We start from the raw sequence: 14,373 nt of genomic DNA, 5'->3' as shown, positions 1-14,373 counted from the left end.
TTTCTGGGCCTTGATGAGCTCTGAGGAAAGTGCTCTGAATTTCAGATTGGGCTTGGATAAGGACCAGTTAACTCGTAGTTACAGCATGCTGAAAGGAGCAGCAAGACATTTTAAAACTCTCTTTGTCAACATGAATCAGAGGTTGTTTATCCTGGTAGACTTGTATAAACACTGAATAATGATGTTGCCACTCAAGAATCAGTATTTGCCAACAAATACCACATAATGGTAGGTAGAGTAATAGCTGTTTTCAATCTAAGTGTTGCATGCGGGGGAACTGTGTAGGGCCACAGTTAAAGCTGTGTGATAACACTGATAAACGCTGATTCTTCAAATGGCAGACGTTGTATGTCACTGTTGAGTTTGTTTTCATTTTATCAGTTGAAAGCATGAACCAAATTACCTTTAAAGTGCTGCGTGTGGACGTGAAGAATAAATATGGATTGCTATTTTCTATTGAATACTTCCATTTTCCATTTTGTTATCGTGAAATATCATTAGTTTGGAATCATCTAAGTTGCTTGGCTGTAGGTTTTTAAGGTGTAATGCGGAAAGTGCCTTCTAGGGAAACACATGTGGTGTTTTAGGCTTGGTAAATGCAGTGTCTTGATGCTAATGTCCTTCTGCCTATGTGTTACATTCCAATTTCTGAAGCAGCAAATAAAGCAAATGAGCGAAGTTCAGTGGAAGCGTTTTGTGTGTTGCCAAGGTTACATTTTGAGATGCTTTCCCCTGATTCTTTTCTCTAATGTATTTAGCTTGATGGTGAGCTAATCTACTTGGACTTGCTAAAGACTTCTGATTTAAAATTAAGACCAGCAAAAGCAATTTCTGCCTCTTGGATGTAGCAGGAAGAGGTACATATAGCTGACACACCGCTGAGAACATCAGTACTCCTGCTATTTCATGCATGGAAAATCTGAGTAATGGAGTCAGTTACTGTGTGTCTCCATACTTGCTGAGTTATAAAGCAGGTAACATTTAATTTTCTCTTCGTGTACTGTTGGGATGGTATTAGTGGTAGCTTTAAAGAATGATGCTAATATTGGTGTGTGAATTTGAGCGAGGCTACTGTATGCATGGTAGGTTGGAATGCTTTACAGGTCTGGAGATTAATCTAGTGGTGCACTCATATTTTTATTCCTTGGCACACGTGACCAGTAAATCCAGGGCCCTGGACCAATCTCTAGTGCTAATGGATTATGAAGTCTTGTATTTTGAAAATGGAATTCTCTACTGATTATGTGGTAAACATGAACAAGAACACAAGGTCACTTGGACACAGAGTGCTGGGCCTGCCAGCTGCTTTGTGTTGCACTAATAGAAGCGCTAAATGAAGTGATAATTACTAAATGCAAAATGGAAAAAGGTGATGTTTACCAGTTCTTCCTTAAAAATGTGTAGTGAGGATCCCATGTGGTTATTGCTGCTTAAGTGTCACTTAAATTTTTTACTGTAGGAGAACTGGTTGAGAATGATCTGTAAGATAAAAGTATTGGGATGTCTGATCCCAAAGGGAAGTGCAGAAATGATGGCACAGGTATGGTCTTCTGAGAGAGCAGGTGACTTTACTGCTAAACATGGGAACTGTCTGCAAAGAGATGAGACCTAGAAATGCACCTGAAAGGGAGGTATAATTGAAAGAAGGAGATGAACCACACAATTGTTTTTGCAAACCAAAGTCTTCAAGTATTGGTTCATATGGGAAGCAGCCAACAGTGCTGCCCCAGTGCTGGCCAGCCTTTGTGGCCTCTCTCTGCCCCCAGCATGCCTCCTCCTGCCCTCCTCCCCATTGAGCTGAATTTTCCTGCTGAGATCCATAGTAAACAACAGCTGTGCCAGGCTTCCAGGTGGCCTCCAAGTTTGGTGATTGTGCCATCCCTAGTGCTCTGCTGTTGTTGTCACACCACACCCACGGGTTTATTTACAGACACAAAGCAACTCTCTGGATTTTGCTGTTTCAACATCGTAATCTAGGACTCAGCCAGAGCAAAGAAGAGAGGCGGGATGCCTTGTTTATGTGTTTGGATGGTGCATATGTACTAATGAAGCCATGCATTTGCAATGTGCAAATCTTTGAAAAAGTGCTGTTCAGCCATTGAACTAGTTTTTATTTTGGCTAAACCAACTGTGTGTTGTTTCCTCCACTTTCTTCCTGTTGACTTCACATGCTGGGTCTGAGACTTTTATTTTTTTTTTTACAGTATTTCTGTCTTGTGCTTAAGAGAAATCAGCACCTTAAACTCCAGCACAGTTGCTGTACACAGTTGTGTTTAGATAGATAAGATAGATAAATAGATAAGTATTCTCATTCCAGCACATAGGATTCTCTGTCAAAACGAGAAAAAAAACCAAAACTTCAGTGCATTATCCAGATTAGCAAGATGCTGGGCCGGGCTCTAGCTATCCCCTTTGCTTTATTTTGTTTTGAAGTAGCACATTTTTCAATTGTCTGACATGCCTAATGAAGACCACCAGAAAGAATGCTCTATTTGTGGGCTACTTAATGGCTCCATTGAGCTTGGAGCAGGCTGTGACTTAGCAACAGTCTCATCATTACTGGCCATGACTATACTAGAAGCGCTCTGGCTCATGCAGAGAGTTTGCCTACAGCTTTTTTTCTAGCATGGCTTTCACTTAGATGGGGAAAACTGAGCTGGAAGGAGCCCTGAGAACAGAAGGGCAGATCTGTGGCTGTGTGGGGCAGCTCAAGAGAAGTTGATGTGGTTTGTATTGCACCTGATCTGGGGGCAGGCTGTGAGTCCGTGGTGTGGATGGACTATTAGGACATTAGGTTTCACAGAGTGAACTCAAAATAGGATTGCTGTATATGAAGGTTGGCTACGTGGAAAATGTTGGAAGTACATGTGTAGGAATATATCCATGCTACTGCATCCTAAATAGGTGTTTCCAAATAGCCTTACCTTGAGATAGCTGTGCAATAGTGTTAATTGAGAAAGAGATGTGATAGCAGCTTCCTTTGGTGCGATGGTGCAGCAGTATGTCTGAACCACTGCCCATGGGAGGCTGAACAGACAGGATTATCTGCCTCGTTTTGAAACGATGGTAGAGGGCATCTGTTTAAAATAAACAAGCAGCACTGGCCATTTGGCCTCGTTGCTTCTTCTCAACAGCCTGAAAGCAGTTTTATTTTTACAGCGTGTGAAGAAGAATCAGAGGTTATTTCCATAGAAGCTTATCTCTGTGCGTGCTTGGAGTGTGTTGCTGGTCTTGTTCTGTTTGCTTGAGTGGTATAATGTCCAAGGACAGCTCTGGTGGGGCTTTACCATATCTTTTCTTGCCAAAACAGTGCACGTGATGCAGGCATGGATAAACTAATACACCAGTAGTCTCCTTCCTATCCATATCTACTCTATTTTTGTCTTAATTTGAGTTCTGTGCAATTCCTTCCTTTGTCTGGCTGTAGACTTAAACTCAGGCAGAAGCAAGTCCTTTGTGACAGCTGGAACAGGGACAACACAATGCCCAGCCCAGACTTAAACCTTAAATGTTGTCAGTCTAGACACTCTGTAACAATCTTTTGATTATTTTTTTTTCCTTTTCTTCCCAAAGTTGACTTTTAAAACCTTGAGGGCTCATCATTCAGCAGTTGATTCACTTTCCCGAAACAAGTACGTGCCCCAGGATAACTGGCAGGAGAGTTTAACATTAGAGAGACACCACTTTCATTTCTGCTGGTTGTTCTCTGCCTTCCCAGAGTTTGATCTGTTCCTGTGTCATCAATTACAGAGCTCCAGCGTTGTGGTTGGTCTGTGGAGAGAAATGGGAAGGAATGGGTAAAAATCAATAGTGTAAGTGTTGAATGATCTGTAAGGAGGCTCAGAAAGGAGGTGACTCCCCAGCACCCACTTGGCTTGAGTGCTGTCATCCTTGGATTTCCTGCTGAAGTGTTCCAAGCAACTGCTGCTGCAAAGGGAACGTGTTCTTCCAAGGGCAGAAAACAATACTGACCAAGGAAACTTTGCAGTATTTTTAGGAAAGAATTCAGCAAGCAGATGAGGAAAAGCACGTGGGATTGTATTAGCTGGATAGGTGTTTCATGGACCATTGTACTACTGATGTGAACTGCTCCAGAACTCAGGTGTGCTGCTATGTGCATGGCCACCATCAGCTGCAACTCACGGAGGAGCAGAGACCATGTGTGGGTAGGGATCATTTCCCAGGAGAGCTTCTAAAGCTGTTTGTCATCGATTCATTCATAATGAATTGCTACCAGCTTACAGGTGATTCTTTAGAATATTAAGTATAACAGGTTGTCTGTATGCTGCTAAAAGAATGGTTGAAATGAAGCAGAAAGACCTTTATATTAGAGCTGCACGTGCTCTTACATGTGGGGATATTTGAGCCACAATTTTGAAGTTATTTTTAGTTACTAATTTTTATTAAGAGTAAACAGAATCACTGACAGTGCAAATTATTTTTCTCCACAGGCAATAAATCATCAGTTTATGTAAACAAATGTTCTTTGAATTCTCAAAAGCTTTCCGGAGCTGTAGCCATATTTATTATCCAAGTTCCTTTTGTTGCTGTTCCCTTCCTAGAAGTGTAATTTTGCTTTTGTAATGAGAAAAAGTTGCAGAGTCCATGAAATATTCATCTGAAGGCGCACACTGATAAGGTGATGAACAGTGGGCTGATCTTTTTCCAACACAAGAAGAGTAATTAATTGTTTCACAAGACCTGTTGAACTGAGAGTTTGAAATAGTTTTTTAAAATAGTGCCTTTATCACAATGGTGCAATGCACAGCTACCAGCAGTACGTAAGGATTGTTTCTCAGGAACATTTCCTTCTCAGTTATCTAACTCCAAAGAATATGAGGTGTATTTTCCATGCCAATTAATGTACTCAAATTTACTTTTTCTCACTGTTTTTCCAGCAGGGATTGTATCTTGAGTGCAACCAGTGGGCTTAGGAAATTCCTGTAGCTGTGTTCCAGAGAGTGCAGAATTGCAGCGGAGTCTCCTGCAGTTTTCAGGGATATAATTATTTCACAAATTAGTGAACTGGGTTCTTTTTCAGGTTTGAGGGAGAAAAATGCCCCATTTTGAGAAATAGGATTGATAACTCTTTAGTTCCTTTCCATACGCTGTCATTTCTGCTTGATGTAGGAGATTTCAGGCCTTTTTTTTCAATCTGGTCAGTCCTTTTAGATCAATAGTGCAATTTGTGCCAGTGGAACTATTGTGTTTTTTTTTTTGGTTTTTTTTACATTTGGAAATAAAAGCACTTATGATAGCAAATATTGCTCCATCTGCCTATCCATTTGTGAGAAATAGCTTTTTTGTATTTTGCTGTACATCCAGTTGGAATTGCACGAGGCTCCAGAGAACAGTACAAAGCAAAGATCTCAGCCTTTTGGGCTCTTCCATGACACTTGTCAAAGGAGATTTGGGTAAGAAGTGTGGGAAGGTATTACGTGGCTAGTTTTCTATGTTTGTCCCCAGGGTGCTTTGTTCTGCATTTTTTTCACTTACAGTTGCTTTGTACTGCAGTGGAGCACCTGCAAGTGGCTATTTAGATAGTGCAAACCAAGTACGTGCATGCACTTTGACATGCAAAGGTTTCTCTAAGGCTGTGAGTCTCTTGGAAGGCTAAGAGTAAATCAGAGGTGAGATGTTGGGTGATGGAAGGGGTGGAGTTGAATTACCCTCAGATTAGCTGCATCAAAACTTGCTTTGTCCGGCAATGCTTTTATTCACCATCACAATTAAAACTACAAAAGAGGTGAACCACAATAACTCCCAAAGTCACAGTATGAAAATCAGCAGAGGAGCATGTGGCCAAAGGTGGTGAGTGTCCTCCCACCCATCCTTTTTATACAATGAGCAAGTGTCCTACTTAAATCTCCAGTGATGGCTACACTGTCCCAGCTTTTCATTTCATCAACCAGGCAGTTTGATTTCTTTTCAACTGCTGCCTTGTCTCTGTTCATGGTTTGTAGCATATTGATTATGCTACAAGGCAGCAGAATGAGTTTTCCAAGCAAAGCGAGCAGTTTAACATTAGGGAAAGTCAAATGTAGGGAAAGTCAAATGCGTAGCCAGGCTTTAACCTGTTCTTCCACTGACAGTGTGTTTGGGATGAGTACTTGGTATTTCATGATTAACTCCCTCCAGGAAGCACCCATCGCTCTGTAGGTGTGTTTGTGCTCAGATGTGTTGCTCTGTGTGTCCTTTGCTTCTTTAGTCAAAGATGTCAGTACTCAGGGCAACAGCAGATGCAAACTCCTGAACGTTTAGATAGGGAGGCAGTTTTGCTGCATTTCATCTTCAAACAATTACGAGTTTTTTAATATTTCCATGCTTCTTCACTTAAAGTGTGCTGTATCTGTCCCCTAATCCTTTCTGCCTTCATTTCAGCAGGGAGCAGATTAGCCATATGATCATTTAGAAAAGGGTTCTGATTCTGAAGGCTGTTTTTTTCTGGTGAGAGTCATACCCAGTACCTTTGCTAGGAATAGCACTGTAAATTAATCTTCATTGATCTACTTTAATTTTTTCCTTCCTATTGAACAGGAAGGTAGAGGAAAAAAAATAGAGCAAATATTTCTAGTTCCACCCCTACTGAAAGAGAAATAAATCTTTCCTGTTAGTCATAACGGCCTAGATGTATCCTTCTTTTATAATGTCCTCTTGAATAATTAGAGCTGTGAGTTATGAAGACAAGATTCCTGCATCATTGCCAGCACAGATTTGTTTAAGGGGGATGCTAGTTCCCTGAATCCCTTTTAAAGGGCTGTGTAATGTCCCAGACTGCTCTTAATTAGTGATTTAAGAGGGAATACATCTGTTTCACTCAGAATTGTGAAAATTATTACTTATATGAAAATGTTTAATAAATGGCTTTTGAAAGGCTAAGGTATCTTCAGAATGAGAGATGTAGCAATGTGTAATCAGGTGCTGGTCTGGAAGTTCTACAACATCAGATCCATGGAAGCATCACCAGACATGGCATTATTTCATTCTTCATCACTCATTCCTTACCTGCAATTCTTTAAGCTTCAGGCCCAACACTTCATTTCCAAAAAGCAATACGTACTGTATAGAAATGTTGAGGTCTGGAGGAGGAGGCAGTATCACCTGTTGGATAAATGGGGGATTTTTTCTCATACCACTACAGAAACTCTAACATGGCCAATACTCTGTTACTGTTCCTTTACAGCTACTTAAGGGGAGACTGTCATTTGCTGAAATATGCAGGCCATCTTTGCTGTGTTTGGAATTTGAACTTGTATGCATCAGAATGGAGGGGCTGGGGCAGGTGGCAGAGGAAGGAGGAACGCCAAATTAAGAAGCTGCTTCCTTCAGCAAACTTCCTTTGAATGCGTGAGCAGATGGATAATTATAAATGCAGCATTACCATTTCCTACTGTTTGTAGGTCTTGAATTAGTCAGTAGAAGCTTAAAACTGGTTATTGTCCTTATTTTCATTTACTTACTTCTTTGTTTCTGAGCCCTTCCTGCCATTTTCTTTCATGTTTTTCTGGGCTATGCAGAGTGTCCTTTTTTTTGTGTGTGTTTTTGTGTGTTGCGAGGGTGAGCTGGCACTATGTGAGATCTGAAAATTGAGCTTAAACAGTGAGGATATTTTTAGCTCTCCTCATTTCAAGTGTTTAAAGGGTTTGAGAAACGTAGATGTGCGAGAGGGCTGAGGAAAACCCAGCAGACTCAGAATGGCAATGGAAGGCTGTGCTCAACAGCTGGGCAGGGCTGAACCCAGGTCTTTCAGGAGTACAGAACCCTATCACGCTCATCAATCTTCCCCATTTTAGCGTTCTTGTGATTAAAATATATATTGCTATCTCACTTAGGCTTCTGCAATCCTCTGCTGAGCACAGTGCATCTTCTGCAAGGAGCAGCTGCCGGGGTGCGATAGTGCTGCGGCCGTGTAACTAACCACACTGAGAGCTGTGCTGACAGACACCTTGCAAATTGCCCACATTACAGAACATTGATGATACCATTAAAATGGTAAATTTAATATTATGGTTCTATTAGATTTCTCCCTCATTAACTCTGATCCAATAAACAACCTCCGGCATATTTTGAAGGTAATAGTCACCTCACAATCACTACTGCTCCTCTTTATCTGACATTTCAAGCTCCTATAGATTTATAGTTCTTCTGTCATCTAGTCTGTACTTACTGTTTTATTTTTTCTTTGAACTTGTGCTTGCAAGCAGGCCCTTTCTTGGAGGGCCCTGGGCATGCAATTAAAGCTTCACAGCAAGGATAAAGTCATCCTGAAATTCCATTCCTGGGATTCAGAACAAGATCAGTTCTGAAGGAAAGAATGAACCCAACCTTCAGGCAAGCCAAATGCGGGCCTCCAGAGGTATTTTAGTATTGGGCCCTTTGTGAGTGTTGACACAGAGTAATGCTGCTAGAAGTGGTCATGTTCTTGGCTTTTGCTGTCACGTATCAGAGCAGCTCCTGCGAAGGCTTTCTGGAGCTGTGGTGGGGAAGAAGGGACCAAGTGGGTGTAAGGAGCTGTGCTGGGCATCAGGCAGAGCACACCCTGCCATTGCATGCCCAGGAGCTGGGGCAGCTGAGAATACTTTTCTCAGCAGAGACAACTTCCACTCCCAAATATTAATCCTCAAGCAGCAAAACCTATGAGCTCAACAAAGCAAGCTGAGCTCCTCCCACCTTCCTCAGGGATATCGCTGCCCTCTGTGTTTTCCAAACCGAGTCACACTTTATTTAGGGCTGTCTCAGGGAGGAGGTTGTTGTTATACATCACCTATCAGAATGTAAAAGTGGAAAGCGTCGCTGAAACACTGACCCTTCATCTGAAGTGCACCATCTGTGTTTTATTTCCACATCTTGCTGAGTTTACAGTTATTTGAATTCACAGTTTGTTCCCCATTTGCTGTTCCCACATGCTAAGTGAATTGGATCCAAAATGCGCTGATGAAAGATTGAGAAGCCTGTTGGAGAGGTTTGTTCCTACCTACAAGAGTGCTCCATCTCACACTTCTTCACCCCGCAAGTTAAATCCCAGCTGTAAAATCTCGTCTCAAGATGGTCTTGTTCCATGGTGGGAAGTTGAGGTTACCGTGAGGACAAAGACTCCTTTCCCCATCCTGAAGTGATTTATGATTTGCCTTTGGTTTTCTGCACGTGAAGAGGTACAGAGTTCTTCTACATTTGACCAAGTATTTTTACTTCATTTTTACCATTTTTGTAATCTTGCATGGATGCTTATTTGGTGGCATTTGGCACGGGAGCAACGTTCCTGTGAAATAGTATTTTTATTTGTTAAGATGAGACACAGTGTTTGATGCTAAAACAAGCCTGGGTATAATATAATGAGGGGGGAGCTGTAATTACAATTCAGAGAATTTTCTTGGTACAACTTTGAATTACTCTGTTTTTAAAATGTGCAAACAGCTCCAAAACCAGGTTGAATTGCATTTATTCTCCTTTGTTTCTGTGTTGTTTTTTTTCTACTGACAGCAACCATTTTCTAAAGACATAACCAATTTGAAAAAGATATAAAATTTAAACATGTCATATTTCAAAAGCAAGCCATCAAAATGCTGAAGGCTGTATAAACTTAAATACCTTCTTTGGCTTTTGCTGTGGACCACACAGACTCTGAGAAATTGATTACTCTGGTGCTCGAAGGAGCTTTCATGATACAGAAACAGAGGTTTGCATTGAATTTCTTTCTGTGTGTGGGGGACTTTTCTTTTTTGGAAAGGAAAAAAGCCTTTAAACCTCAGATTAAAAATAAGTCATTTCATTGTTTCCTTTTTTCCCCATTCTAAATCTAATGAAAGAGTTCTCGTTTTCATAAATGACTGGGGTGCTGCATTTCTGAATAGATGTAAAATGCCCCATTTCTTTATTTAATAAAGCTTTTTTTTTTCTTCTGGAATGTTCCAATTAGGTGCTGCCACACTGAAATATCATCCAGAGAGTGTTTCAGTATGGCTGGAGCAGAATTCTTTGTTTTGTGGATGTGAAGAGGAAGGGCAAGGAATTATTTGTTTTCACAGTGCAGCCTTCAGATGTACCTTATCCGTGCTCTGAGTCCATCCTTACAAAAGGCTTTAGCCTTCCCATGGAGCCTGCAAGCTGGCCAGACACAACCAACCAAGCTGAGACTTGCTGAAAGATAGGGAAGGCAGCACCTGAGTACAGAAATGGTGGGATTGGAAGGGACTTCAAAGACCATCCAGTTGCAGCTCCCTTGTCATTGCTTTATCAGGCACTGGATCAGGTTGCCCAGGGCCACATCCAGCCTGGTCTTGAATACCAAAGAATTCTTTTTTTCCCTTTAAGCAAGAGACACATGGTGGTCCAGCCCTGTGTCCAGGGGCATCTTCATGGAGATGTTTGTCCCTGTTCAAACAGAACTGAGTACATCCTGATAATTAAACCATCCTCCTGCTTATGTGTGCCCATGCCTCTCAAAGAGGTGGGGTGATGAATCTCATGGTGGCATCTTGTCCCTATCCATGTGAAGCACTTTGGGGGATCAGGTGGTTCTGCAAAAGCAGTGCTGTTATTTGCACCACTGGGTTTCCTGGTGGAGCAGAGAGGTAATGTTTTCTTTGCATGTTGCCTGGTCCTTGCATACTCGTACTCCAAACCACGTGCCTGTTGCTCACATCTATGCTCATACTGAGCTGCTTTGCTCGATTGAGGAAAAATTATTCTCAGAAAGAGTGGCAAAGCACTGGCACAGGCTGCCCAGAGGCGTGTTGGAGTCACCATCTTTGGAGGTGTTAAGAACTGTGGAGATGTAGCACTAAAAGATGTGGTTGGTGTTGGTCATGATAATCATAGTGGTCTTTTTCAGCCTTAATGACTCTGTGATTTGCAACCTACACTCTTACAGTCCAGAACCCCTTTTTGCTGCTGCAGCAGCCAGTGCTGTCTCCATAGGAGCCCTTGGCATCCCACACCCACCCTACCAGCACCTCCCACGGGTCTTAGGGCTGTGGTGAAGCAGGGCTTCTGCACCAAGTTCTGGGATCTCTCGGGATTTTGGAGCTGTACCTCAGCCATCCTGCCCTGTGAGAAAGGTAAAAAGCATCCAAGACGGACACCTGCTGGCTCTGAAGCAGTCAAGTGCTTTTTCCAAAGTATCTTTGGCCCCTGTTCTTGATGTTTGCTTTCAGAAAGATACCTGCATGTGTGCCGGCTATAAAAGAAATGGGAGGGGGGAAATCCCTGCTACTGTCACTGAAATTCCCTGCAGATGTAAAAGGAAGATGAAAGCCGGTACTTTAAGAGAAGCTCCAAGCCCCTGGGACAAGTGCAGGAGAAAGCAGAGCGATGCTCTGTGTTTTGTCTGCTAGCTTGTGAAAATGAGGGCTGTATCTCCTATGGAGAGAGCCAGAGCCAGCAATCCATGCTCACATCGTTCCCCTGCTTCACGCCTCGCAAACCAGGACAGTACCATTTTGCTCTTTCCTGGACACATTCTCAAACAGCAGCTCACTGAAGGTGATGGAGAAATAAAAAGGGTGAGAGAGGGGGGAGGGAGGGGGGAAATCTGCCTGGTGGTGTTTCAGATTTGCAGCACATACAGGTGCTTTTTAATCCCTCTGGCCTACATTTTCCACAGCCCTTAGGAATAGAGGAGTCGTGATGTAATGCTCTTTTTCTCACACTCCCGGCTTAAATACAGATGGAAATTGTTGTCATGTGTTAGAAATGTCACCAATAATATAAAAGGCAGCCTTCTGCATTCTCCCTTTTGCACTGTCAGCTGCTGCTGCCAGCTTATTCTTCCCTCTCAAACCTATTGTCATGTGGCAGAAACCCTGATGTAAGTAAGCCCTGTCCTCCCCCTGCTTATGATCCCTGCATTTTTTATTCCCCTCTGCTGCAGTGCTGAGGATCATTACATACCGCGACTTAAAGACAAGACCTCATAAAGGAAGGATTAATCTTGTATTTGTGCTTGAATTTCGAAGGACTCAGGCAAGTGAGAACGTTCCGTTGTATTTTCTTTTCTTTTTTTTTTTTTTTTTTTTAAGATGCTAATGCGAGAAATTAAAAGCAGCGAATGTGATGAGCTCGGTCCGTGTTTACAGAACGAACCCAGAGGTTCCTGGGCTGGCGGCCGGGGGACGGAGAGGCTGTGGGACCGGGGAGGGAAGGACAGATGGCTGATGCCGCTTTTTAATTCATCAAGCAGGCTTTACGGGAGGCCCGCTGCTGAGCGGGTGCGCGGCGAGAAGCGGGGTCAGCGGGCACGAATAGGCTGAGCTCGGAGCAGATGCCTGCCGAACAATGGGGCGTTTGAAAAGAAATGCGGGAGGAAGCGTGGCGTTCGCTTTGTACTGCCTCCGCATTGCAGGTTGGAATGGGGCAGCTCCGATTTAATGAAGTGCATTCCTAAACGCGGTCGTCAGCCCGGGCTGGGAGACAAGGGACGTGTCAGAAGGGGGCTTGTGGGGCCGGCGGGGCGGGGGGGAGCGATCCGCCGGTGGATCGACCCGAACAATGCGGTCTTAGTGCCGGATGGGAAAAACCAGCAATCCGTCCCTGCGCATATTAATGCGCTACAGCAGGTGTTGCTCAGTGTCTGTCCCCGCATTGTTCCCCTGCGGCTCGGCCGAGGAGGGGGCAGGAAGGAGACCTCGAGAGGGATGCGCTCAGCTGGGGTGGAAACGGGTCGGCGCGGTGCCGCTGCTGGGCTCGCAGCGTGGGGCAGCTGCTGGGATGCCGTCCCCAGCGCCAGCTCTGGTCGACGGAGGGGCTGGAGGCGGCTCGGGGGTGGAACGGAGCCCTCGGGGCCTTTTGGGTGTAAAGCATCCCCGAGCCAAGCAGGAGCGAGGGTGAATCCCCGGAGAGAAGGCTGGGTCGTCAGGGCAAAGGGTAGGAGGAGAGGGGAGGAGGCAGGGATGGGCTTCTAATTGGAATTTAGCAGTGAGAGAGTTAAAAAACAACAACAACAAAAAACACCATTTTTTTTCTGAGCTCCTCCAGAAATACATCAATTGAGAATGAGTAGCAGAAGCTGTGTGCACATTGCAATAAACAAGATGTAGAGCGTGTGTAGAAACAAAATAGGTATTTATTCCTGCATTTGTGCATGTCCTGCTGCACTGACTGAGCCTCTCCTTAAATGTTACTTCTGCTACACAGAAAACTACCCGTAAAGACTTACAGTCGTGTTAGCTGGCGTAATTCCTGAAGGCATTGTGGGAGGGGGGGAGGTGTCCATAATTCCTCATTATTATATGTATTTTGTAATAAAAAGACACTCATTTAACTGCTGTCGTTGTGTTGCCTGCTCCCCTTGTGATTTGTGACATGCTATACTGTATTTGTCAGCAGTATGAAAGGGGTCTTTGTTTCTTATTCATATTATGGCACGCTGCATCTCAGTGAAAATGGCATGTTTGCCTTTAGAGCTAACTTAACTGCTGGTTTGTGCCCGCTGCTCACTTGGGGAGGGTTTCTGGTTTCTCCAGATGTTTCAGAAGATTCTGCAGGCAAGATATGTACTGTCATTATGATTGTTTTATTATTGTCAATGTATTAATAGCAATGAAGAGTGATCAGCTTAATTTGCCTCCAGGGCAGGTAGAGCGCAGCCAGCAGCGCTGTGGTTGCAGCTGCCCTTCCCTGTGGATGAATGGGCAGGTCACCATGAGCCTAGTGTCATCCTTGTGTGCCTTCCATCCCTTACTGCTGCATGAACTGCCACCAAGAGCTGCAAAAAATCAACCAAGAGCCTGCAGGGGTGTCAGGCTCAGCTGCCTGTTGAAGGGCTGTGGGTTAATAAAGGCAGTTATTGCACAGCTAGATAACAGAGCATGTGGGGCTGTCAGTAGCAGTTGTGGGGCACAGTGCAGCTGCCTGTGCCAAGGTGGTGTGTGCAGGATTGGGTTACGGTGCTGTAGCATCAGTTGTGGTATCAGCTGCTCTGTATGCACTGTCCTGTCTGTGCTCTGGCTGATATCAGTCTGTGTGCATGGCAGTGGGGGTGGCTTGCAAGTGTGGTGCTGCATGTGGTAGCCAAAATGGATCTGAATTTAAGGCAGTGCCTGGAAGATTAATAAGACTTCTTTTAGCACTTGTACACGTTACGTGAATGTATGGAGCTCATTTTTAAGTTGAACGACCAGGTTAGTTAGCCTGAGCTTTATATTGTTAATTATGCTCATTTTTAACTCTGCGGAGCACAGGAACAAATGGGCAAAATGCAAAGTCTGACTCCTAGGAGACTGCAGTCTGCTGCGAATGGCTTTTCTGCTGGAGGATCTGGCTCAGCAAAGGGCCAGATTGTGAACCTGTTGCTTGTCGCTGTGTGGCTCCTCCTGTGATGTGAGAGAATGCATCGAGGAACAACTTTGCTCTAGAGAGAGCGAAGATCTGCTGTGC

The 14,373-nt window shown here is 43.8% G+C and overlaps 1 protein-coding gene across 21 annotated transcripts in view; it reads left to right on the top strand.

The window, feature by feature from the left end:
• Nucleotides 1-14,373, top strand: part of MAGI1 (membrane associated guanylate kinase, WW and PDZ domain containing 1) — a 288,713-nt gene that overhangs the window by 140,739 nt on the left and 133,601 nt on the right. The window contains exon 1 of one of the 21 annotated variants that reach the window (XM_090148389.1): nucleotides 12,027-12,340. The exons of the other annotated variants lie outside the window; for them this stretch is intronic. Coding sequence (XP_090004515.1) covers nucleotides 12,274-12,340 — 67 coding nt within the window. The 5' untranslated portion in view covers nucleotides 12,027-12,273. Of the gene's footprint in view, nucleotides 1-12,026; nucleotides 12,341-14,373 lie in introns of those variants that run through there. 21 annotated transcript variants of the gene reach the window in all.

The sequence above is a fragment of the Phasianus colchicus genome, chromosome 11 (assembly GCF_987193195.1).
Source record: "Phasianus colchicus chromosome 11, bPhaCol1.hap1.1, whole genome shotgun sequence".
In the NCBI taxonomy this organism is placed as follows: Eukaryota; Metazoa; Chordata; class Aves; order Galliformes; family Phasianidae; genus Phasianus; species Phasianus colchicus.
The sequence above is the reverse complement of the archived record's forward strand: the minus strand, read 5'-3'. Positions and strand labels throughout refer to the sequence as shown.